The 26822-nt window shown below is 43.8% G+C and overlaps 1 protein-coding gene across 17 annotated transcripts in view; it reads right to left on the reverse strand.

Annotated features, from left to right (window-relative positions):
- CELF6 (CUGBP Elav-like family member 6) overlaps positions 1 to 26822 on the reverse strand; it is a gene marked incomplete at both ends in the record, with an annotated part of 109571 nt that overhangs the window by 77022 nt on the left and 5727 nt on the right. For all 17 annotated transcript variants that reach the window (XM_083371154.1, XM_083371160.1, XM_083371155.1 and 14 more), the window contains one exon: positions 24375 to 24457. In XM_083371154.1, the coding sequence (XP_083227280.1) occupies positions 24375 to 24457 (83 nt within the window). The remainder of the gene's footprint in view (positions 1 to 24374; positions 24458 to 26822) is intronic.

Genomic DNA, 26822 nt, shown 5'->3' on the forward strand with positions numbered 1-26822 from the left:
CTCCACACCACAAACCCCACTCCCTTCTAGCACTGACATTACCTAGTTGGGTCATGAAAACAACCAAGCTCAGAGAGCACCCAGGATTCCACATTCTCCTGCTGCTGCTGCTCTTCCTCCTCTTTCGAGGGCTTCTCTGACGTTTGGGGTGGGCATGGCAGTGGGTCCTTGGAGAACATGGCTTAGCGCAATGGTTGAACCAAGTCGCGTAGTTCCTTCACCGCTGGTTGCTGTTGCATGTTATGTAAAGTGATCTGTAATTTCTGGAATCATCGGGAGGGGTTCTCCACAGCCTTGATTTAAGACCATAATAACTTAGGGACAACTAAGGTCTCCCACCCTCCCCCATGCCTGATGTGCAAGAAGAAAACACATACCCATGGTGAAAGGGGTGTCTTCTCAAACTCACTTTTCACTGAATTGTATACTACTTTATTTACATTCGATGCAATTTGGGCTATTAATTTCATTTTTCTGAAGGTGCTCTGGCTGGAAAGGCCTCACTCGGAACGCCATTTTGTTTCCCTCACTCTTACCTTCCCCCAAATGTTCCTCTGGGATACAGAGACACCCACAAGCCCGTAGGTAACACAATTAGCAGCAATTTGGCATGAAAACCAACTGGATGTCTTTGGGCTAGTCCTATCTTTCAGCCCAACTCACCTCACAAGGTTGTTGTGGGGAAAATAGGAGGAGGATTGTGTGTGTTCATTGCCTTGAGTTATTTATAAAATTAATCAAAGATGGGATTACAATTTTTTTTAAAAAAATGAAGAAAGTTTTGAGTTTATTTCTTGGGTCTGTAGCTACCATGTCTTCCTAGCGAACCTTGAGCTTCATGCCTACTTTTATTCTCTAAGACTTGATATATGGCTGGACTGGCTGATAAAAATTTAGCTTTTGGTCGGCTGGATTATAACGTACGTGAGTCTTTTCGTCTCCTGTTCAGTCCCTTCAAAGAAACAGTAACTACGGTTCTGTCACTATTAATTAAAATGGCAAGTCCCTCCTGGGTTATGACCTTAAAATCTAGATTGCTTTGCTTCTGTAAACCCCAGCGCCACAAAGCTAGAGGGAAGCCAGAAGAAAGGGAACTGGGGAAACAGGTTGCAGAATAACTCAGGACCCCCTAGGTACTGGGGTGTGTGTGTGTGAGTGTGAGGGAGGGGGCTTGAGAGGTGAATCCGCTTCTGTTTGACTCGGTGGAACTGAGAAGCTTAGGCTCCTTGATACAAATGTCACATTTACATAAACTGACTTAACGGGGATGTTAAAATGCACCAGATTATTGGAACCCCAGGGTTTACATGGCAGCTCGGGATAGGGGTGGAATGCTTAAAGAAAGAAAAGAAGAAGAAGGAAAAAAAAGAGGGGACTTGCAAGGCAGGAGAGAAGAAGATTGGGCTGGCCAACAGAGCAGTCACAAGGCGTCTACTCACGGGTTTGGCTATGGGTAAATATGTGCTGTCTGGAGCACAGCATGCCATTCTGAGTAGGGATGCCCCCACCGAGCTGTTGCGTTCAGGGTAGGCAGATCTAGTGCACGCTCCCGGCAGGCAATTCCCCTGCCTTTCCGTAGACCTACTTATTTGCAAGGGTGTAACACAGTCTGAAGTCATCTGCCGGAGACAAGGCAAATCTATCCAATTCCCTGGACAGCCCTGCTAGCTTCACACATTCCCGGGTTGTTGTTTTGGTTTTGTTTTTTCTTTGCACCACAACAATAAGCACAGATGATTATGGTGACTTGGCAGGAGGGGACTGCCTACTAGAAGTCTGAGACCCCAGCATAGAAAATGTAAATGCACAGAAGCATGCTCTCTGAGCGGCAAACAACGATATCACAAGGTGCATTCTGATCCGCAATCCGGGATGAGTGAACCAGGTGGGTCTGCTTACAGGGCTAATGCAACAACAACAACAACAACAACAACTCGAGCGGTTCTCATTCCTGCTTACAACTGAGGAGACTACCATTACGTCCTGAGCACGACAACTCCTTTGACTTGGATAATTCCCTTCTCCTAGCTCAACCTCTAGCTTGGGCCTCCTTTCCCCTCCCCTCCTCTCTTTGATTTGATTTCTCCTTCTCCTTCCCAATGAAGCAGACAAAATGATGTTGGGCTAAAGCATCTCTCCATGACTGGGTCTGTCATCCATCTCCTTCTCATTAGCAGGAAAACAGGAAGCTATCAATTGAGTCGCCCGTGCAACTTCTGGGACACATTGAACGAGATAATAATAATAATAATAATAATAATAATAATAATAATAATAATAATAATAATAATAGTAGTAGTAGTAGTAGTAAGTTGGAAGGGACCTTGGAGGTCATCTAGTCCAACCCCCTGCACCCTATACCATTTCAGACAAATGGCTGTCCAGTCTCTTCTTAAAAACCTCCAGTGTCGGAGCATTCACCACTTCTGGAGGCAGGTTGTTCCACTGGTTAATTGTTCTAACTGTCAGGAAGTTTCTCCTTAGTTCTAGGTTGCTTCTCTCCTTGACTAGTTTCCATCCGTTGCTTCTTGTCCTACCTTCTGCTGCTTTGGAGAATAGCTTGACTCCCTCTTCTTTGGGGCAGCCCCTGAGATATTGGAAGACTGCTATCATGTCACCCCTCACCCTTCTCTTCATTAAACTACACATACCCAATTCCAGCAACTGTTCCCTATATGTTTTAGCCTCCAGTCCCCTCAATCATCTTTGTTGCTCTTCTCTGTACTCTTTCTAGAGTCTTGACATCTTTTTTACATCGTGGTGACCAAAACTGAATGCAGTATTCCAGGTGTGGCCTTACCAAGGCATTGTAAAGTGGTATTAGTACTTCATGCGATCTTGATTCTATCCCTCTGTTAATGCAGCCTAGCACTGTGTTGGCTTTTTTGGCAGCTGCAGCACACTGCTGGCTCATATTTAAGTGATTGTCCACTAGGACTCCAAGATCTCTCTCACAGTTGCTACTATTGAGCAAGGTACCACCTATACTATACCTGTGCATTTGATTTTTCCTGCCTAAATGTAGAACCTTACTTTTTTCACCATTGAATTTCATTTTGTTAGATAGTGCCCAGTGTTCGAGTCTGTCCAGATCCTCCTGTATCTTAAGCCTGTAACTTCTGGAGTGTTGGCTATTCCTGCCAGTTTGGTGTCGTCTGCAAATTTGATGAGTTCCCCATCTATCCCCTCATCCAAATCGTTGATGTTCAGGCAGAGCTGCTTTGTTCACCCCCAAAGAACTATTTTTAAACACACTGGTGTGCTTCCTTTCAACTTTTAGCCTTTGCCAAGTTGGGTGTGGGCTACCACCTCAAGGCAAGGGTCATCACGCCAGCTAAAAGGCCCTTGGATCTGCAGCAACCTTCTCGAAGCAAAGCCTGGGACAAAGTAAGTCCTGAGCAGGTGTGTGCCGCCTTCATCTCCATGACAGAAAGAAAGCAGGGTAAATTCAATAAGCAGACAAATGACAACCATCAATATAGGGTGTACTAGCCTGCCATGAAAAGGAAGGCACAAGAGATCGGAAACTCGCAGAACAAGAATCATTCACAAGAATAGGAGGGCCCTGGAGAGATCCCCACAAACAGTTCAGCTTGAGATAATTTTCAACAGGAGAGCCATTGCTCCGTCAACAGCCTGCGATCAACTGTGATTTGAAAGATTGCCAGGGCCTGCAGGTCCTTAAGCAAATGTACCTTGTTCTGGTGCTAAGAAGAAGGATCGTGTTTTCCATTAGAGGAAAACTTCCTTGAAGTTTTGACAATGAGCAGGAAAGGAGAAAATGGGAGGAAAGAAAAGGGAAGCAGAGAAGGATAAAGGACAAGGAGGCAGATGAATGTATCAATCAATCAATCAATCAATCAATCAACCAATCACAATTATTTGCTCAATGACCAGCAAAATTTAAAAGAGTGTTAAAGTGTGAATTAGAAAGAGACCAAGTAAGACGGACAGCCACCCTTGTTTATCCCGCTCAACACCTTTCCTGGATTGGCAGAGTACTTTGATCTACAAGCTTTCCGTGCAGTGCCCGAGTCACGTCGTAACCCACCCAAAAGGAAAAAAAAGGGGGAAAAAAAAGAAAAGGACAACAGCTCGTTGGGTGACGGTTCAAAGTTTCGACGGCCCTGAAAAAGGTCACTTATGGCCATTGTTGACATGACGGTTGCAACATCCCCACAGTCCCGTGATCAAAATTCAGACGCTTGGCAACTGACTCAATTTATGACCATTGCAGTGTCTCGTGGTCACGGGGTTCCCTTTTGTGAACTTCTGACGAGCAAAGTCAATGGGGGAAGCCAGATTCACTTAAGAACCCTGTTTCTCACTTAACAACTGCAGTGATTCACTTAACCGCAGTTACGTGGCAAGAAATAGGACAAGACTCATGTAACAAAGAGCCGTGGTGGAGCAGTGGGCTAATGCCTCCTTAAGTCACACCAGCTGCCTGCAATTAGTGCAGGTTCAAGTCCCACCAGGCTCAAGGTTGACTCAGCCTTCCATCCTTCCGAGGTAGGTAAAATGAGGACCCAGATTGTGGGGGTCAATTAAGCTGACTTTGTAATAATGCCGCTTTGGGGGGGGGAAGCCCTAATAAACAGGCATATACATAGAATGAAGGCTACTGCTAAGCACATTGGTTTGTGCTTCTTAGATTGTAAGCCTCCCTGAGTCTTCGGAGAAGGGAGGGATATAAATGGGATTAAAAAAAACAAAACACAAATATCTCACTTATCAACAGAGATTTTGGGCTCCGTTGTGGTCCTCAGTTGGGGACTACTACCTGTAGTTGAATCTGGGAGCCGTGTAGTGTGTAAAAATTAACTCTCCATGCCCAAAGGGTTCCTAGGTTGTCGGAAGTGAATGGGCAGCCAAAGAGATTAATTCTGCAATGGCCTGGAACTTCATCTATCCAGGCACGCAGAATGGGAGACATTGATTCATCTCCAGATGAATTTCCCAGACAACCTTCAAGGGCAACTTCTATGCCACACATTTGAGTAATCTAACCTAGACATTATTGGAATATAGATTGTGGCAGTCTTTCTCCTAAAAAGATTCAACGGATGAAATCGCTGCACGAAGCCTCTCCGAGAAAAGCTACAGGTAGGAAATCAGATGTAGAGAAACTCCCAAGAGGCAGACTTACATTGTCCAAAGGAAGACCGTCTTATTCAGAGTTAGTTTGCTCTAATTCCTAAGACTAGAGAGGCATCTGTACACAAAGGTATCTATTTTGTCAAGATTCACCTTCGTTTCGTTAGCCTCGTGCAGTTGGTTGAATCCAGAGAGCAAATTTCTTGCCCATTGTTGTGAAAATAGTTCCCGCAACTAGGGTTTAGTTACTATGTTGAGTTACGTAACTACAACATTCCTGAGTAAGTTCTTTCAATCAGTCCTCTGCTGTAGCCTGTAGGGACCTGGCAATTTATTATTATTATTATTATTATTATTATTATTATTATTATTATTATTATTATTATTATTATTATTATTATTATTATTATTATTATTATTATTAGGATATTTCCAGTGACTTGACATCCTCCAAATAAATTGCCTGACAGCAAACAGAAAGGAACAGGCTAATGATGAGGCCTTTCAAGTTGCCGTAGTTGCATGGGTGAACAGGAAGCAATTAAGTAAAAGAGCAGAAACCCCCTCATAATGGAAGAACAGTCTTCGGGAGAAGCCTCGACCTTATTCCAACTGCATTTTAAACTTCCCTTCCCTTCTCCCTCTTTTTCTTTCTCTCTTTCTTTCCCCCAAAATCAAATCCAACAAAAGAGGATGACAACATGGGAAAGGACTTGGATATGATTGGTTGGAAATGACATCACCCAATATCTCCATGAGTGAATAAGGAGTGGCAATTTCAGAAAACGGAACAGGCACAGAAGCCCTCATGGAGACAATCAGCACACACTTATATATATTTTTTCCTAGTTTTCTTTTTTCCTTTTTCCACTATCAGGAACCAGCACAGATGATTCCCAGTGATGAAATACTTGACGGTCCTTATTTCATTGTATGTTTGCGTTCATTGTTTCCAACGCTAGCCTGTTTTATCTGGCGGTATTCCAGCCCAGATGTTGAGATCCGAAGTACTGATGCTTAACCACCGTAAAGGTATTTACAAAAGCGTTAATGAAGTACTGGCTGAAATTGAGGATAGAGAAAAATCACTTACACCAAGGCGACGAGTTTACGCCTAGGTCCGTACAACGAGTGTGTGTGGGTTGGTTTAGGAACTACAGCTGATAAACCATCCATGCCGAACATAGCACAGGTAGACCTCGACTTAGTGACCATTCCAAGTTACAACGGCACTGGAGAAAGCGAGTTATGACCGTTTTTCACACTTACGACTGTTTGTGCACACACACACACACCCTAGTCATGGGACCAAAATTCAGACGTTTGGCAACTGACTCATCTTTATGACGGTTGCAGTGTCGCAGGGTCATTTGGACGAGCAAAATCAATGGGGAAACCAGATTCATTTAACAACCAGGGTACTGACTTAACAAGTGCGGTGTTGCCACTCGACAGCGGTGGGGAGAAAGGTGGCAGAATGAGTCAAAAGTCGCCGAACAAAGGTCTCACTTAGCAACATAGATTCCGAGCTCGATTGTGTTTGTAAGTCAAGGGCTACTTGGATATAAAGTTTAATATTTATGCTGCAGCTGGACACTTTTGGGTGGCTTCTGGTTTAACTCGAGTGGAAAACGAGCAACATGAGATAGCCCTCCTTGGAAGAGAAAGTCACAGCCCAGCCCAGGTGGCTTTTCGACTTCTGCTGTGACTTTCTGACATGCACACATATACACAGTCCCCGACAAACGCCTAGGTTTCACAGGAGAAAGGTCTTCACACCACTGTTTTCAGATGGCATCACTTGCTGGATATTATGGGGTGGGGAAAATGATACCTTCTAAATGAACAGGGTGAGATGACTTTCATTCACGGAAAAGTGACTTTACTCTGGAAAATGCCACCTGATGCCAAACACCCTCGAGTCAGCAACTTGGCACGAGCAGAAGGCTTTTAGGAGAAACAAGAGCACATCCGGAGCTACTGTCCAAACTTTAGGTCTGGTTTTCCCCTGGAAAGATGGTTGATCCTGGCACTCTGCTTACCAAGTCCAGCTAAAAATCAGATTAAAAAAAAACAACCTTCTGGTTGTTTTCTGGGGATGGGATGGTCCTCCTGGGGATGGGATGGTCCTCCTGGAGATGGGATGGTCCTCCTGGAGATGGGATGGAATGGGATGGTTCTCCTGGGGATGGGATGGGATGGTCCTTCTGGTGACGGGATGTCCTCCTGCAATCTCCAGAAGATGAAGAAGCGATGTGGCTACCCTCAACTTTGAGATGTTGACTTCTTAATCTAGTGCAATTGTATCTGCTCATATGGACAGCAGATCTCGAAGTTCTCAGGTACATAAAATGATCCCCACTTCCTTCAAACTTTTAGTTAGGGATGCCAGCAACGAAACATAGGACTTCACGTGCAAAAGTGCTTCAGCTTCTCCGATTCCTTGCGGGCCTCTCCTTCCCTATTTTTAATTATTGCTTCTATGCAGCATCCTTTAAAATAGCTATTAATGGAAGAACTGCATGCTGCATGGAGGGAAAATTTATGGGTCCCATGATTTACTTAGCCAACCAGCAGTACTATCGATTTTTTATTTAGGAGAATAATTAAATATTTATTTTCACTTTGTTAAGCTTGGGAAGTGGAAGGCCATAGAATGCCAAATGACACACAAGGAAAAGGAGATCCATGGCTCAAAGATTTGGCATTCCCAGGACCCTCAAGCATGTGATCAGCTGGGAATTCTGAGTTGGAATCCCAGCACACTTGAAGTGACAATACACAATAACAGAATAACAGAGCTGAAAGGGACCTTGGAGGTCTTCTAGTCGACCCCCTGCTCAAGCATACCTGTGCAATCTGTGGTTCGTAGTCCCTGACTTACAACAATTCATTTCGTGACCGTTCAAAGTTACGACATCACTGAAAAAAGTGACTTATGACCATTTTTCAACACTGCTTTGCAGCCTCCCCGTGGTCATGTGATCAAAACTCAGATGCTTGGCAACTGGCTCATATTTATGACGGTTGTAGAGTCCTGGGGTCACGTGATCCCCTTTTGCGACGGTCTGACAAGCAAAGTCAATGGGGAAGCCTAGTTACTAATTTACCAACTGCAGCAATAAATAAATAAATCAACGTGATCCTTCTCTGCAAAGGAATTCCACTTTGACGCCTTCTTTCTCTCGGCTTCTTGTCGGTGTGCATATTTGTGTTGTCCCTTTTGTGCAGCTTTCTGACATAAGCTGATCTTCCTCTGGGAAAACTTTTCCTACCCCATTCCAAATCGGAGTGCGACAGTCCAGGTTTAACCCCATCATGCCCTGCACTAGCCGGGGGGAAAAATTGTCTGAAACTCTGCAACCTGCTCTCATTCAGTACAGACGATAGCAAGGAAGGCAGACCAATGCATCCTCTGAATAAAAGGCAGCTTTAAATTATGATGACATTCAAGGAAAAGGCACACACACACACACACACACACACACACACACACACACACACACACCTTGTTTTTGGCTTAGGACCCCAATTTTGTGCACCTAGTCCTTGCAAATCTCCAGATAAAGCTGGGGAAGATTGAAAGTTTATTTTGAATGTCCTGGATCACCTCTGTCAATCAGTGTGGAGAATATTGTGCTAGATGGACAATAAAAGTCGGTTTCCTACATTTCTCGCATTTAAGTCTGTCCTCCTGCTAGGCATAGGAGATAACGATCCCGCTTCACTATAGACGTAAGTGATATTGGCAGCTGCCTAGAATTCCTGAAGCTAGTTTTGAAAACCTATTATAAAGTATGTTTTCTACTATCAAGAGAAATAAATCTTGGCAGTTCTATGAATTGGGAACAGACAATGGTTATGAGAAAGAGCTACGAAAGAGAAGAGCCCTGAGTAGACCTTGCCTCAAAAGTCATTTTGATTCCCCCTCTGCCTTTGTCCTTTATAAGAAAGAAAGAAAGAAAGAAGAAAGAAAGAATGAAAGAAAGAAAGAAAGAAAGAAAGAAACAAAGAAAGAAAGCAAACAAGAAAGAAAGAAAGAAAGAAAGAAAGAAAGAAAGAAAGAAAGAAAGAAAGAAAGAAAGAAAGAAAAAGAAAGAAAGAATAATAATACTGATTGAATCAATTTACAGGACTATTGGAAGAATAGCAATCTGATAAGAGATGGGGAGAGTTATTAAAAGCAAGATAGAAAGACAAGAAAAAAGAAAGACAAGAAAGGAAAGCAGGCAGGAAGGAATGCAGGAAGAAAAAAGAAAAGAAAGAAAACAGGAAGGATAGAGAAAGACAGAAAGACTGAATGAAATATGGAAAGAGAATGGAAAACAGAAAGACAGAGAGAGACCAGAAAGAAAGGAAGAAAGAAAGAAAGAAAGAAAGGAAGAAAGAAAGAAAGAAAGAAAGAAAGAAAGGAAGGAAGGAAGGAAGGAAGGAAGGAAGAGAAAGAAAGAAAGAAAGAAAGAAAGAAAGAAAGAAAGAAAGAAAGAAAGAAAGAAAGAAAGAAAAGCTACAATAATGACTGAATCAATTTACAGGATTATTGTAAGGACGGCAGTTTGATAAGAGATGGGGAGAGTTATGAACTCTGGAAGTCTTTCTACCATGGCCGTCGTGAGGTGGAGACAAAAACAATATTATTACACTTATCGGCCAACGGCCGCCCTCCCCCACCGCCCCACACCCCCCCCTCAAAAAATTGGTTTAACAAAGTGAGGTTGCTTCTGACTCTTACTGTGATCTCAAAGATCGCAGGCTAGAAATTAGATTGAAAACAGAGGCCAACCGGTTCTTCATCTGGAACTCAGCTGGAGCATAATGCATCATTTAAGGCCATCTGGGAAGTGTTAGCTACAGATTTATTTAAAAACAGAACTAAGCTAACCAGGAGCATTATTCAGTGTAGCTGCAATGCATTCAGTTGCAACTCAAAAATTTCTTCCTTTCCTTTTTTTTATTTTTTGCTTCATATGTAATAAAATCAACATTGGGAACATAGGAATTGACTCCCCCACCTCCCCAAGCTGGTATGGTGTACTTTCAGTTCAGCCCCTCCAACCATGAAGCAAAAGTGAGATGGGGAAAAAAAAACCTTCACACCATCCAGTTGGTCCAGCTCTCCTCCCCACTAAAGTAGCCAGTTGCTACATGACAAGGATATGGGTCTTTATGGCTTCAGAGGACCTCTTTGAAGATGACCCTGTCAGTTCCCCTCTATTTCACCTTTTCGGGGCTCTGCCATTTTAGTGGGGGGGGGGAGGTTTCACTCATTTGGGAGGGGCTGGAGGATTTATTTCCTTTACTTTATTCTCTCCGTCTTTAGTGTATCCCTTAGCTTGTAAGGCCAAAAAGTTCAACGTTCAGAAGGCCTCGGGAGCTTATTAGTAGCAACTCACTGAGGCAGTGTTTGTCAACCTTAAAAACTTTTTTAAGAGGTCAGGACTTCAACTCCCAGAATTCCCCAGCCAGCCATGTTAGCTGGGGAATTCTGGGAGTTGAAGTCCACATGGCTTAAAGTTGCCAAAGTTGAGAAACGCTGCTCTAAAGAATAGAGCCATCAGAGAACTGTCCAAGGTCCTGATTCACTTGGGTTCACCTGGCGGTCCTAGCCAGCTACGACACTGCTTTTGCCTGTAATGGTTTAGCTCAGGGGGTCTTCAAGCTTGGCCCTTTTATGACTTGTGGACTTCAACTCCCAGAATTCCTCAGCCAGGCTCTTAAGCCAAGTCCACCTTCTGCTACTCAGTCCTCTCCATGACCAAGATAATTTTGGATGGACACAGAGTGCAGGAGCCTCTGATGATAGGTGGGGCATGAAGTCTACTACACCATTGTTCAACCCAACATCCATCCATCCATCCACCCAGCCACCCTTCAAATCTAATCTAGCCTATTCCTCTGAGAATCTAAGTGAAGATGAATCTGAAATGCAGCAGAGAGAACAATTCCCAGCATGGCTCCAAGTACAGCTGCTGATGCTCTCTGCTTGGAGCTGAGCTTGTGGGGACAGAGAAATGTTTCATATGTAATTTATGGATGGTTCCCTCATTCCATAAAGCAGCCATCTGTCAGCCTATTGCAAAGAAATATTTGTAAAAGCTGCCTGCTCTTCTCTCTGTCTCTCTGTCTCTCTGTCTCTCTGTCTCTCTCTCTCATATTAGCAGTTGCACTGAGCAGTCCAAAAGTTGGATCAACGCTAGGCCCAGGAAAAAAAAATAGAGAAAATCAGAGAAGAGAAATATCTCAACCAGGTGAAGATAACCAAGTTAAGCAATAGCACTTAGACTTATATACCACTTCATCATGCTTTACAGAGTCAGCATATTGCCCCCACAAAAATCTGGGTCCTCATTTTCATCCTCAGAAGGATGAAAGGCTAAGTTAATCGTGAGCTGGACAGGATTGAACTCCTGGCTGTGAGTAGAATTAGCCTGCAATACTGCATTCTAACCACTGCACAGCTATGGCTCGGCTCTGCTCACAAATGATATAGAGATTGGAGTAGATCACCTTCCTGCATGGATGGGGTGTGTCTCCCGACAGGGATGTCCATGGCAGAGTGTAAAACAGTCCGGATGGTCTCATGCCCATCTGATGGAAGTTCTACCTCCTTTTATATGAATGACACATGTAGAAAAAAGGGGTTGAGCTTCCCCCACATGGGTGTGGCCACCATCTTGACCGTTTGTTTTTTTATCCTTGCTGCAAGTATCCCTGCTTCCATGTAGTCCAGGAAGGGATGGTAAGACTTGATTTTTCCTGTTGAGAGCCCATTCCCGGCTATACCAAAGCTCTGACTAGTGACAAGCAAGTTTCTCCTCTCCCTTCCTAGGCTTCTAGCAGGGAACCTGTGTGAAACCAAGTCAAGAGCTTAAGTTTCTCAACCCCCGTGTAGAGGTTTGCGAAGCTTTCCTCCATGTCCTGTAAATCCTGGAAAATCACAGCCTCTTCATAGACGGGACAACAAGCGAATTGGCAGGAGGCTGCCTTTGACCCTGGGTTAGGGCAAATTGTGCTCCAGCTGTTGCACTAGTTGTACGATGGCAAATTGGTCATCTGAGCATCCCCTTGCCCTGCCAGAGGCTCAGTGGCTGGCAGGCTTCCCTGAGGATTGGAGGCCATGCCTGAAATGCCTCTCTTTGGAAGAGAGTAAGAGACTGGCAAGATTGACGTTGACCTTGTGGGCTAAACCAGATAGGAACCACAACCAGGTGAGCTAATTCCACTCTACTGTAAAGCTACAGTGACAGAATCTTGCAAGCCTGAAAGTACCATTGTCTTCCGTTCTCCTTTACAGTCTGGGAAACTAGAGAGAGTCTCTTTTGAGCTTCGGCCTGCCCATTGTCCAGTTGTGGGCTATGCTGTCTCTTATCTGACCGTTCCTGTCGTATTGTCTCTTGCCTGACTCTCCTGAGGTCTTTCTCACACACCATTACAAGATTAGCACCTAGGTCTTCTTTCTCTTGATCCAGCTTCTACACCATCACTCCACACTGGCTGTTGAGTTGAAAGGGAGGAATTGGCCCAAAGTCACCCAGGGAGGCTCAGTGCCTGAGGGAGGATTTGAATCTCAATCTCTCCACTCCCGAACCTTGGCCATTGCCCCCACACTTGCTCTCTGTCCACCCACGAGTTGGCCAACGTCTTTTATGGGCTTCATGCCCAAGCAAACACCTCCCTTTTTGGCTCGGAGCGCTGGGTCTAAGCCTTGGCAGGAGTAGACTTCCAACTTACGGCCTTGGGTGTGCTTTCTTGAGAAGTCTAACCTCAACTCCCCTCTTCTCCCGGGCATGGAGCATGCACACCTCATGCCGCTGGCTGCCCCCGCATGGCGCATGCCACGAGCCTCTGTGTTTCCACAGTAACCGAAGCAGCAAAGCACCAGAGATGCTTGTAATTAGATCCACGGCCACAGCTGTCAATCCTCGTTTAACCGCCTTGCATTTAACTCCTGGCTCCAGTAATTAGGGTTTACTAAACAGAATGTCAGGCAATTAGAGCAGCAGGTCAACAGGATTCCATGTCACCTCTTTGAAGGCAAGATGAGAGGCATCCCGCAGAACAGCCAGTCCAAGGGCAGAGGTGCCACAGGCAGCCTAGCGGAGGAAGGGGAGATGGACCCCCAACTCAGCACTGGTTGGAGCGGACATGCAGCATTTGCCTTCCGTGTCCACAGGGCATTGAATGGATATCGTCCATACATTGGCCAAGGAGCACAGGTAGTCCTAGACTTACAACACTTCGTTTAGTGACCAAAGTTACGACAGGGCCGGAAAACATGAGTTGGGACTGTTTTTCAAACTTACAATTGCTCTGCTGCCCATCTCATCTAAGTGACTCTTATTCAGGATGTCCCCGACTTACAACGGGCTCAGGTAGTGACTGTTCAAAGTTACAATGGAAAAAAAGGGACTTAGGACCATTTTCCACACTTACCACCGTTGCAGCATCCCCAGGGACACAGGATCCAAATTCAGAGGCTCAGCAGCTGACTCATATTTACGACGGTTGCAGCATCCCGGAGGGTTTCACAGCTTCCCCTTTTGTGACCTTCTGACAAGCAAAGTTGAGGGAGAGAAGGTGGATCCGCTCGACCCCCGCGTTTCTCACTTAACAACACTGGCAAGAAAGGTTGTAAAAGGGGGCAAGACTCCCTGCGCAAATGTCTCGCTTTGCAACATCCGTTTTGGGCTCCGTTGTGGTCGTACGTCCAGGACCAACTGAATTGCCCCATCCAGCCCCCAAAGAAGCGATCGTTAAAAATTTCTGCCATGATAATGTTGGTGAAAGCGTTATGACAACGCATCAACCCATCATCCCATAGGCGAGGCAGGGGATAGATATTGCAAACCCCTCCCCAGGCAGAGAATTCTGACCGGTGGGGTCTGTCATTGCCCCTCCCCTGTGGAATATTCTCCCCAAAGGTGAGATGGGCACCCATGCTCCTGGCTGTTCAAAAATATCTAAAGACTTTTTCTCTCTCTGTGTGTGTGTGTGTGTGTGTGTGTGTGTGTGTGAGAGAGAGAGAGAGAGAGAGAGAGAGAGAGAGAGAGAGAGAGAGAGAGAGAGAGAGAGAGAGAGAGAGAGAGAGAGAGAGAGAGAGAAGATCACATAGCCACGAGACTCGTTAGGGCCCTGAAAGCTCCCCCGCCTTTCAATTAACTTTTAACGTCATGTTTTCAAGTATTGTTGCCCTCTTTTAAATTTTTATACTCATTTTTTACATTTCACCTGTTACACGCCCAGCCTAGCCTCTCTCTGTGAAGCAGATCTGCAGTTTCTAAATACAGGTGGTCCTCGGCTTACAGCCACAACTGAGCACAATGTTTCTGTTGCTAAGAGGGACAAGCGGTGAAGAGAGTTTTGGCCCCGTTTCACGACCTTCCTCCCCACGGGTTGTTAAGTGAACCACGGCAGTGGTTAAGTTAGTCACATGGTTGTTAAGTGGATCCGGCTTCTCCCATTGACTCGGTTTGTCAGAAGGTTGAAAAAGGGGATCACGTTACCCTCCGGGATGCTGCCACCGCCATCATTAGGAGTCAATTGCCAAGTGTCCAGATTTTGATCATGTGATCCTGGCGATCCTGCAGAGGTTGTAACTGTGAAAAAATGGTCCTAGGTCACATTTTTCAGTGCCATTGGAACTTTGAACGGTCACTCAATGAGCTCTTAGAAGTTGAGGACAACCTGTACGTCGAAAAAAGTGATGACGAGGCTCCCGGGATACTGCCACCATCATAAATTCGAGTCAGTTGTCAAACGTCTGAATTTTGACCACGTGACTGCGGGGAAGGCTGCCACGGTCGTAAGAGTGAAAAACAATTTTAAGTTCCTTTGTCCAGTGCCGCCGTAACTTCAAACGGTCCCTATAAACCAATGTTTACAAATCGAGGACAAACCTGTGTGTTGAATTAAATAAACAAATGAACAAACAGACTATAAGAATCTGCAGATTTAGGAGAAATCTTATCGCCTAAGTACGATAAGGTAAAGTTTTCATCCGGGTGATGCAGTTTTATAATGCCAGGGGGAACAATCCTGCATCTCAGGGGTTCCTCTCCCCTGCACTTAGAAATTAAGCCTCTGCAGGACAATGGTGAGGGATGCTGGACGTTGTAGTTCAGCCACATCTGGCCCGCTTGAAGGGTCTCCATCCTGAATTCGACAGCCTCACTTCCTCAATCCTTCTTTCTTCTCCCCAATCTTCTTATCTTGTAGATCAAACATTTCTGAAAAATTGTTCATCTGGCTTTCTTATTAGACCCCAGTGAACCATCACAACACCCTGGGCAAATTCTAAGTGTATTTTCCAATCATTCTTTTGTTGCTTTTAAGAACACTAATAAACCGTATGTCAATAAAGTCAGGAAAAAAAATGGTACACAACCCAACTTGGCTGAATTTATTATTTTTAACCCTACTTTTCTATCTGGGGATTCCCAGTATTAAAAGCATTAAAACAATAAAACATCGAACGCAAACATCAATTAGACAAACTGCTTCACCGCAGCTGAAGACGATAGCAAGGGAAGCAAAGCAACTCGTTTATCCTTCAACTAAGCAAGATTTGGTTGATTTCACAAATAGAATAATGTTATTTTTTTAAAAAAAAACTATGGGGAAATTAGGATGTGCAGTGAATTTTCTTGTTGCTTCATATGTATAATTTTTATTTATGTACATATTTAATTGACTAATTGACCAAAACTGACACTATTAACCAGCGAAAATTGCTTTAAGCAGGAACCTGTCTTTATTTTCCCGCTGGGGAGTTACAGTATAAGCAGGACTTAAAACCTGAAACCCTACGAGTAACAGAAAGGTGCCTTACATTAGATCAATCTGTTTCTTTCCCCATCAGCTCAGTTTTATGGACTCTGACCAACAGAGGCCTCTTAGACTACCAGCTACCTGATTAACTAGAGGTACGTGTGGATTGCAACTCAAAGCATCTACCTCGAAAACATCTATATGCGGTCCTTGACTTATAACCACAGTTGGGAACGGAATTTCCACTGATAAGCGAAGTGGTTGTTAAGAGAGCCTCACCTGGTTTGATGACCTTTCTTTTCCCACGGTTGCTAAGTGAATTACACAGTTGTCAAGTCAATCTGGCTCTCCCCCGCCCCCGCTTTGACTTCGCTTGTTGCAATCCTGGCAGGGTAGATCACAAATGGAGATCGCCCACGACCCCAGGATACTGAGGCCATTGTACATTCATCCCCGTTGCCAAGGACTCAGATTTCGATCCTGGCATTGGTGAGAATGCTGTATCCGTTGTAAGTGCAAGGAGTCGTTAGTCGTTCTTTTTCAGTGTCGTAATTTCAAACGTAATTTCAATGAACGGTCGTAAGTGGAGTCCATTTCTTTTAATATATTTATTTTGCTGTATCAACAAAAATAAACTACCAAACAGAAAAACAACAACAACAACCTGCGCCAGAACTAACAACAACAAAAAAGAAAAGAAAAAGATTGGTGTACAGAAACAAAAGCAAAAAAGCGACCAAAGGATCAAATAAATTTAACATTAAATGAATAGGATCCACCCTGGCTGAATGTTGGAAAACAACAACAACAACCCACGATGAATTCTCCTCCCCTTTATATGACGGGTCTACAAGTAGCTGTAAGCTTTCCCATCCCTATTTAACAAAAAATACTATATTAAATAAACAAATATTCCAGGTGGGGGGATTTCTATTTGATGATCAAATTGATCCAACATTTATCCACTGTTCCACTGGTCCTTGACTTATGGTCACAATTGATCGCAAAAATGTTACTAAGTGAGTTAAGTGTGTTTCACCCCATTTTACAACCGCTGTTAAGGGAACCATTGTTAAGTTAGTTACCCAGTCGTTAAGTGAATCTGGTTTACTCATTGAGATTGCTTGTCAAAAGGTCGCCCAAAAGGATCACATGATCCCGGGACACTTCAACCGCCATCAAGGTGAGCCAGTGGCTAAGCATCTGAATTTTGATCGTTGGGATGCTGCAACGGTTGTGAGCGTGAAAGAGGGATGTAAGTCCCCTTTTTTTCCAGTGATGTAACTTTGAACGGTCGCTAAATGAGCTGCTGTAAGTCCAGGACCACCTGTGTTCTATTCTTGAAGTAGAAATTCCCAGCATTCCGGACTGAAATGGGGCAGCTCCACCCAGCCATTATTCTATGGGAATTATCTGGATCAAGCTGCTCAACAAATCTCTCATCCTTTCTTCCTCTTCTTTGCAGCTCATGTATGTGCACCAGTGAAAGATATTAAAGATTGGCCAGCAGTGTTTCAAGCTGAGGTTCTTGAAAATTATTTGTTCACCTCCATCTAGCCTTCTGACACATACCCCTCTCCACCACCAGCAGCAGCAGCAGCAGCCCCCCTTATAGAGGGAGAGCAAGACTGGCAATTCAGAAGAAAGAAAGAAAGAAAGAAAGAAAGAAAGAAAGAAAGAAAGAAAGAAAGAAAGAAAGAAAGAAAGAAAGGGAAGGAAGGAAAGAGAAAGAGAAAGAAAAAGAAAAAGAAAAAGAAAGATACGAAGAAGGGAAGGAAGGAAGGAAGGAAGGAAGGAAGGAAGGAAGGAAGGAAGGAAGGAAGGAAGGAAGGAAGGAAGGAAGATTTATTTTGGTTGAGGTGAAATGTATAGGAAAAGATAGAGAGACCTGTGGAAGTGCTGGGAAGATAAACAATTTTCAGCTGCCCATTTCCCCCCTCTCCTCCTCATTTTTGAGCTTTGAAAAACTGGCATTTCACTTATCTCTGATCTTTTCCATTTTCGCTGCCTACCACTCCCGGGTTCGGGCTCCTTAAAATTCAGCCGCGATGCACCGAAAGAGTGGCAATATCATTTCTCAAAATTTAGGGGCAAAAGGACAAGTCACAGAGTTGTGTTCAAGCTTCCGGTAGACTTCAGGAGCCCTTTTGAAAAAGGCCCTCGGTGTCGTCAAGAAGAGTCAACAAGTCTCATCCACCCACCAATGCTATTGTGTCGCCGCTGTTTTAATCCCTCCGGTCCAAAGCCGCAGAAATGCAGTAATTAAAGCACGGGTGGCCAAGAGACTTTGAACACGGTTCTTATAAGACAGAAGATCAGATTGATGGCCCGGTTGGGTGACCTGGTCCTTTGTGTTCAGAAACTTGGAAAGTTCAGAGAGAGAGAGAAAAAAAAAACATCCACACTACGCTTTGCATTCAAGAAATCTCAGTTTTCAAAGTCACCCACTAAAGAGATTTCAGGAAACCGTTACGCATGCGCGGTCGCTGGTCACAAGACGAACCCCCTGGCTTCGGGACCAATGGAGAAGCCTAACAGTGGCTCAGGTGGCCTTCCACAATCAAAGCTACGTAATTAATTAATCGATCACTTTGCTCCACAGCCCATCCCATCTCGGTTAATTTTTCTTCAGGTAGTCCTCAATTTACAAGAGGCCCTTGGGTGGCCATTTAAAGTTACAACAGCACTGGGGAAAAAGGACTCGTGAGCGTTTTCCGCACTCAAGACTGTTGCACCATTGCCACGGCCGTTTTTCCCATGACCGTTGCAGCATCCCTGTGTCACGTGGTCAAAATTCAGATGCTTGGCAACTGACTCGTATTTATGACGGTTGCCGTGTCTTCCGGTGTGTGTGTGTGTGTGTGTGTGTGTGACGTGATCCCCTTTGGCGACCTTCGGACAAGCAAAGTCCATGGGGGGAGGCCAGATTCACTTAAGAACCGTGTTACTAACTTAACAAATGCAGCAATTCGCTTAACAACCGTGGCAAGAAAAGTCATAAAGCGGGGGGCAAAACACTTAACAAATGTCTCACTTAAGCCACAGAAATTTTGGACTCAGTTGTGGTTGAAAGCTGAGGACTACCTGTATGCTTAATAAAGACACGGATGTAAAGGTCCCATTCCAAGCCTCCGGGATCAGATTGCTATATCTCCTGTGAAGCTGTTTCATTTTGTAAAATTTAACCTCATTTTTTTTCACCCTCTGAGGAGTCAGAATAACCAAGTCGGAAGGAAACTGGAAATCTTCTAGCCCATCCCCCCACTTGAACGTGAACCCTAGACCACAGGTCTGCAACCCGCGGCTCCGGAGCCGCATGTGGCTCTTTCAGCCGTCTCCTATGGCTCCCAGTCCTCTGCCATGTGCAGTCCAAAAAAAAAAAGTGGGACTAAAAAAGTTCAACCAATCAATTCAAATATGCAGGGTAGGTGCATATCTCGCCTTGGCTCCACTCTTCAGTCAAACCCTGTTCTGCACATGCGTGCATGTACGCACATGTGCACACATTTTTTGCAGCTCCCAGTTTTTCCTTTTGTGAGGGAACCGGTTCCGAGTGGCTCTTTCACTGTTTCAGGTTGCTGACCCCTGAACTAGACCCATTTCAGACAAATGACTATCTAATCTCTTCTCGGAAAACCTCCAGTGTGGAAGCACCCACAATTTCTAGAGGCAAGTGGTTCCGCTGGTGAATTGTTCTCACGGTCAGGAAATTCCTCCTTAGTTCTAGGTTTGGTTCTCAGCCTTGGTGTGGGCTGCCAGTGAGGCTGAAGTTTTAAAGTTTAACAGAGTTGATCGGCAAGCCCACTCTTGATTTGATAAAATGAATGCCTCTTTAATCACAAGGAAGTGGTCTGCCGCTCATAAAACCTTTCTAATACACGGTGGGCTATTTTATGGAAAGGCACGTCTGCCTGGAAACATCCTTGACTGCTAATCGCTGTTACTATACCGCCAGGTTAAAAAGATCATAAATCTAGCTAAGCAGATGATGTAATTGGAGGAGCAGAGGAAGAAATACGGGTGGTGGTTACAATCCTTCAGACGAAGGCTGTGACTACAGGCAGGATCGCCTGGTGTTTGTTTTCTTGACAACTTTTTTGCAGAAGCGCTTTGGCGTTGTTGCCTTCTTCCTAGGGCCAAAAGAGAGCGCCCTGGCCAAGTCAGCCAGCTGGCTTTTCGAACCTAATGTCAGGATTCGAACTCAGCCTCCCCTCCTTCTAATTCTTGAACCACTACTACAACTGAACTGGACTCTCAGTGTTCTGGTGTGCCACTTAAAACAAAAGGAAATGTCTTTTGTTGTCCCGACGGTGGAAATCTGGAAGAAGGAGATGGAGAAGGCCATCCGATACAAGTAGTAATTGCTGGTGGCTACATGAGCCCTTTAGTATCAAAATCCGTGAAAAAGTAAAAAGAAAGGGACAAAGAAAAAGGGAGATGGAAAAGAGGAAAAAAATAAAAGAACCAAAAACATTTAATCTATCATCTCCCTCTCTCTCTCTTTCTCTCTCTCTCTCTCTCTCTTTCTTCTATCTATCTATCTATCTATCTATCTATCTATCTATCTATCTATCTATCTATCTATCTATCTATCTATCTATCTATCTATGTCATCTATCTATCTATCTATCTATCTATCTATCTATCTATCTATCTATCTATCTATCTATCTATCTATCTATCTATCTATCTGAACATTGCTTTGATTAGGTAAGTCACCCTCTAGTTTTGCACTTTGGTTTTTAAAAAGCTGAAAGGCCATTGCAATAATTAAGGTAGACAAATATGTATTATCACCAAATAGAGATTAAATATTTCATCAGGTGTGACATGTGTATAAAGGAATTACTTTTTAAAAATTAAAGGAAAAAAAATAGAAGGATGTTGAAATTTGTTTTCCAGAGGCTATCCTCCTAGAATCCTTCTTGACAGCCTACTTTTCTACCTGCAGGGATCCAGTATGGATATTCAGGCCTATTTCTCCCACCAAAGGGACAGAGTTGCTTAGAGCAGCAAGAAAGCTATCTACAGTAGTCCTCGGGTTACGAGCACAGTTGCTAAGTGAAACACTTGCTAAGCACATTTGCTAACCATTCTTGCCACAGTCGTTAAATACATCACTGTAGTTGTTAGTCACATGGTTGTTAAATGAATCTGGCTTCCCCCGTTGACTTTGCTTGTCAGAAGTTTGCAAAAGGGGATCACATGACCCCGGGACACGGCAACTGTCATAAATATGAGTCAGTTGCCAATCGTCTGAGTTTTGATTGCGTGACCCTGGGGATGCTGCAGCGGCGAGAAGTGTGAAAAACGCTCATAAGTCAGTCCCGTTGTAATTTTGAACGGACACTAAATTATTAGTCCAGGACTACTAGGACTACTTAGGCCAACCAAAGCTTTCCAAAATGATGCTTTTGAACCCCCAAATTCCCGGGATTCTGCATGAAGACCATTATACAAAAGGATTGTCTGGAAAGGCACGTTTCAGAGGGCACATAATTGGAAATCTCCCAAGCTACCATCCCAACACCAGAAGGCTGGCTAAAGTCCGGGACCAACACTTGTTTCCCAACTCAGACCCTCATTATAGTAAGGAAGCCCAATTAAAAATATCGATTGGTAGAGCAATCCTCCCTACGTCTTCCAGGCCAAGGGAAACTCATCCGTTGGGTTGGGAAGAGATTTGGTTACATAAGCTGCCCCTTCAAACCCTGGGCAATCTTCTCCCCGGGAGATTTAATTCTAGTCTCTTTTGTGAGGTTTGTGTTGCAACTGCCAGTGTGAATTCAGCCCCAGGGAAATTGTGTCCCACTGAATTAGGGAGGCAGTTAGACTGCAGCGTAGTCTCTCTGCACGTGGGTGTGCTTGGGAAGCAAACCTACGAAACAATTGTCTACGTCGTCGTGCTTGTGATGGAAAAAAAAATGTGAAACTTTGATTTTGATGATTAGATTGAGTGGTTGTTGTAGAAATGGCTAGTATATATTAATGTGTAGAAGCAAAAAGTTGAGGCTGCGATGTTGTTACCTTCTACTGTGCTAAAGAGACTCGGAAGTCAATGCCTTTTTCTCCCGTTTTTCCTGTTTTACCTTGCATTTTCTTCCCCCTTCCCTTTTCTCCTCCCCCTAGTTTCCCATTGTGTTTATTTACCTTTGCATTTTATATTTTGATAAAAATTCAAAACAAATCTATGTGTGAGTATACGTGTGACGCCTATGTATATATCAATATTTTGACCCTGATTTTTTTTTACTTTGAGCGTGTAAATCTTAATCTTGTTTTTGTGTGCATGATGCACACGTGTGTGAGCTTGTGTGCATAGTTTATGATGTGTTTGTGTCTGAGTGTGATTTTATATATACATAAAAGTAAAAATCAGAATTAAATATGCATCACACAGACACATTTGTTTCATATAATATATATGTGTGTGTGTGTACATATACATACACACACACACGCATACATACTTGCAGCAAATGGTGTGTATATAATGCATATGTGTACATGCAAATATTTAACTTTGATTCTTACTTTTAACTTGTAAATTTTAAGCTTGTTTAAAATTTTGTTGTTAACTATGCCTTTAATCACGTTTTGATATTATTTTTTGTTATCTGCTTTGCAAACCATCCAGAATCGTTTAAGTAAGATGGGTGGTGTAGAAATTTGATAAAAAAGCAAAATAAAAGAGATACATGTATGCATATGTTTATTCATTTGTTCATTTTATTAAACTGATATGTATATTGACCTATCTTAAACGTATGATGGTTCTTGAGATTTCATTTACACCAGCACAGATTTGGGATAGGTGAAGGACAGATTCCCCCCAAGGTTAAGAGATCGTCTGCTCACAGCCACACATTCATTTTAGCGGTCCATAGATGCTTGAACGGTTCAAACAACAAGAGAACACAATATTTTAGACGTGTGCTGGAAACTCTGTCCTTAGACACCAAAATCTGGCTAATTATCCACGCAGCCTCAAGTATTCTTGATCTGCTAGTTGCTACCTTCTGGGCTTATGCAAAGATTCAACGCTGGATACTGAACGCGTTCAAATTGATCTGATGCAGTTCAGAAGCAGGCTGGATCGTCTACAGGAGACTGCGTCAATCTGAATCGAATCAGCCTGCCTAAGATCCATTCGGAAAATGGATCCAGACATTCAAATGTAGCCAAACCCTCTCTGCACATCTTTACAAGCTGACGGAACCGTTTTTGAAAATCACAACTGGACATCGTTGCGTTCCTCAGCCATACTAAGTACAGATAGTCCTTGAGTTATGGCTACAATTGGAAGTAGAACCTCTGCAACCAAGCAAATTGGTTTTTGAATAAGGCATCACCGGACCACATCTAATTCTTACAACCTCTTGCAATTGTCCTAAATATTTGCCTGTTGTCAAACACCCAGTTTTGACGGTAAGGCTATTCAGCCGGTCATTAAAGGGGAGGTCATAAGTCACTTTTTTCAGCACCGTCATCACTTTGAATAGTCGTAAGTGGAGGACTACCTGTGCTGTGAAGGAGATCTGTGCTGTCAACTCCAGAAAAATTCTTTTTTTCATTCTCCCCTCCCTCTCCCCCACTACCTTTCTCCCTTTTGGAGAGCTATTCGGCTTTAGGCAAACAAAGAAAGGACAATTAAAGCCAGACTAAGCACGGAAAGCTTGGATAGGCTGCGGGAGGTTTTCGTTCCACCCCAAACAATGAGCGCAAATGTAACCTTTGAAACATAAAAATATTGCAAAACAAACCTGGACCTCCGAGTCCAGGAGGGGAAAGAGCTGACATCTTATCACTGCTCCAAAATTATAACACAAAAGGAAACATTCGATCCAACTTTCTCGCGATTGCCACCTGCTAGCAACCAGGTGCCAAAACCCTAAAGAGAGGTGGGGATAAATGACAAAGAAGGGCTGGGTTTGCACGATACGATTAACCAGGTCCAGGGAAAGATCCAGTGGCTTTATTCCCACCACCCGCTAAGCTTTGGTTAGGGTTTTTTTTTTTTTGGAGGGATTAAACCAGTCCACCTGGCTAGTTTGGGTGCCCAGGGATTGTTCAGACCCCTTAAATGGATTCATTCAGTAATCGTGTTGGTGCAAACTCAGCTCAACTGGAAGGCACAACATTTATTTCTCAAAAAAGCCACAAGATGTTTGTTTCCCACCCACCCACCCACCCCCAGCTTTTGTTTTTTTTTTCCCTCATTGCAAGATTCGTGCAAAGTTTACAGGAAAAGTCTGTGCATGGAAGGGGAATTTCCAACAACTGACCAAGGGGAAAAGATTGATGGTAAAGTAAACATTTGTGGGTTCAAGGAGGCAAGAAAAACAGTTGAGAATTCCAAGGAACTTGGAGGATGCCCGCTGGGAGAAGACAGGTCTAGATTTGCTACCTAGATCAGGTCTGCTTTTTGGAACCCAGCTGTCTTTGCACATCTGTACCAAAAACTCTTGCCCAGTAGATGGGCCTTGATCAGAGAAGAAGCCATCACTTACCCCGGGCAGTGTCTTCTGTTCGTGGAGCGCACTCTGAGCTTTTAGGGCTGAGTCCCGGGCACAGTATGTAAGAAAGGCACAACCTGGAAAGAAGAAAGGAGGAATGAAATGGGACATATAGACTTATGGAATGGCTTTGAGAGTCCATCTCTGTGCAACGGCGAATGGAAGTGGGGAAACCAAGACAATCAAACACAATCAGAACTCAACAGTAGCTTTTTTATTTTTATTTTTATTTTTTTTATTTTAATTCCATTTATATCCCACCCTTCTCCGAAGACTCAGGGCGGCTGACAAGCTTAGCAGTAGCCTTCATTCTATGTATATGCCTGCTTATTAGGGCTTTCACACACACCCCCAAGCGGCATTATTACAAAGTCAGCTTAATTGCCCCCAACAATCTGGGTCCTCATTTTACCTACCTCGGAAGGATGGAAGGCTGAGTCAACCTTGAGCCTGGTGGGACTCGAACCTGCACTAATTGCAGGCAGCTGGTGTTACTTAAGGAGGCATTAGCCCACTGCTCCACCGAGGCTCTTGTTTTGCATGGAGACTTCCTAAATTTGACCCCCAGCATGTCCACATAGGGATGGAAAACCTCTGCCTAAAATCCTGAGAAGATGTTGTTTCTCCGTACCAACCACATTAGTCTTCGTGAATGGAAGGTCCAGCTTGGTCAACAGAGACTTCTATCTTCTCTTTTAAATCATTATTTGATTCAGAACTACAGAGGCTATTATTCAGTAATCTAAAGGGAGGGGACTCTCACTTTCCCTTTGGGGGAAAGGTCTAAAGAGCAGAGACTTTGCATGACAAAGGCCCGGATTCGGTCCTGGACAGAGTCGGAAACAGCTACCGTAGATGCTTTGGGGAAAAGTGTCTTTATGCTAGAGACAGGCATACAATTTGGCAGCAGGTCAACATGTAACCCAGTGAGAATTTGATTTCACACAGTTGGTATGGATTAGCAGGGCCTGGTTAATTGGCATCAGCAGGAAGAAGCCAACACACTTGGGATCAGTGCAAAAATCATCCAGATTAGCACATCAGAGGTTCATATAGTCCAGATCAGTTAGTGCCACTGGGGACTAAAGAGGGTATTATGAGCTCTGGACTTGGGAATGGAATGGAATGGAACGGAACGGAATGGAAAAGAACAGAACAGAATATAGAACAGAACAGAACAGAACAGAATAGAATAGAATTCTTTATTGACCAAATGGGGTTGGATGCACAAGGAATTTATTTGCAAAAGGTCCTACTTCGATCCTGGACATCTGCAAATAAAAACAACTCTGAGATTTGCTGACATTTTGAATGGACAGTATTGGATGAGCTGATACACAGAAACCAAAACAGCTCCACGAAATGAGGAAGAGATCTCAAAAGACACCACAAGATTCTTCCTCTGACACTCATCTTTCTTAACTCAGGGCTGGTACTTTAAGGTGTTCTCTTAAAGAAGCTTGGACAAAGTTTAAGAAGAGACTAAGCCTTTCCTAAATGCAAATCAGAGGCCTCCTTGGGAACAAGAAACAGAGTCTTGAAGCACCACCTCAAACACATTCAGATTGGATCATGAGGTGAAGGAAAAATAATATTTCTTCATTGCTATGAATCTTCAAATAATCCACAATCAGTCATATTCATTATTTATTTATTTATTTATTTATTAGGTATATATTAGGTATATATTAGCCATGCTTTATCTCTCAGTCTTACTGATCTACTCACTTGGGTCCCAATTATTTGAGTTCAGCATTCTCGATGCTGATTGGTATAGCTAGCAAAGTCCATTTTCAAACCAGTCAGGATTGGTCCTATACATTGAATGAAGAAAATGGGTTTATTATTTGTTTATTGGTGGACTTTGGTGTTCTTCAGTAAGAAAACCTTGTCTATCTTCACAAAACCCACCAAGTCACAAAGGAAGGTGGGCAAACTGAGTTTATTAGATGTTAGCTATCTAGAATAGGTGAGATGGGTGGCTATATAAATCCACCAAACAAACAAACCACACTTCACACCAAGCCAAACAAGCCACATGACGGCTTAGTGCTGAGAGTAAATTGCCTTGTAGCCTGGATTCACACCCCGCTCACACCCTGCTCACCGATTAACTCATTTTCTAAGTTTGCCTAATACTTTGATGCCCCAAGCAAATAGACCCCCAAACTTCCACGCAGCACCCAAATTCAACGTCGCTTCCTCCCCCAAAGAAACCAAGATACACCCTAACCAAGCTGAGTCTAGGATCCAGGTGCAGTTGCTAAGGACAAATTTAATTGAGCTCGATCGCTGTGTCGCCTAGTTTGGGACCAGGTCAGAAACCAGGCAATTCCCGAAGACACTCTGAGACGGCAGCAGAAGAAGGAATGCACTTTTCTGGACAGGCGTTCCGCATGAATGAGCAATGTCCAGCAAAGGCCGCAATCAATTGGATACAAG

Source organism: Vipera ursinii (genome assembly GCF_947247035.1).
Source record: "Vipera ursinii genome assembly, chromosome: 11".
In the NCBI taxonomy this organism is placed as follows: Eukaryota; Metazoa; Chordata; class Lepidosauria; order Squamata; family Viperidae; genus Vipera; species Vipera ursinii.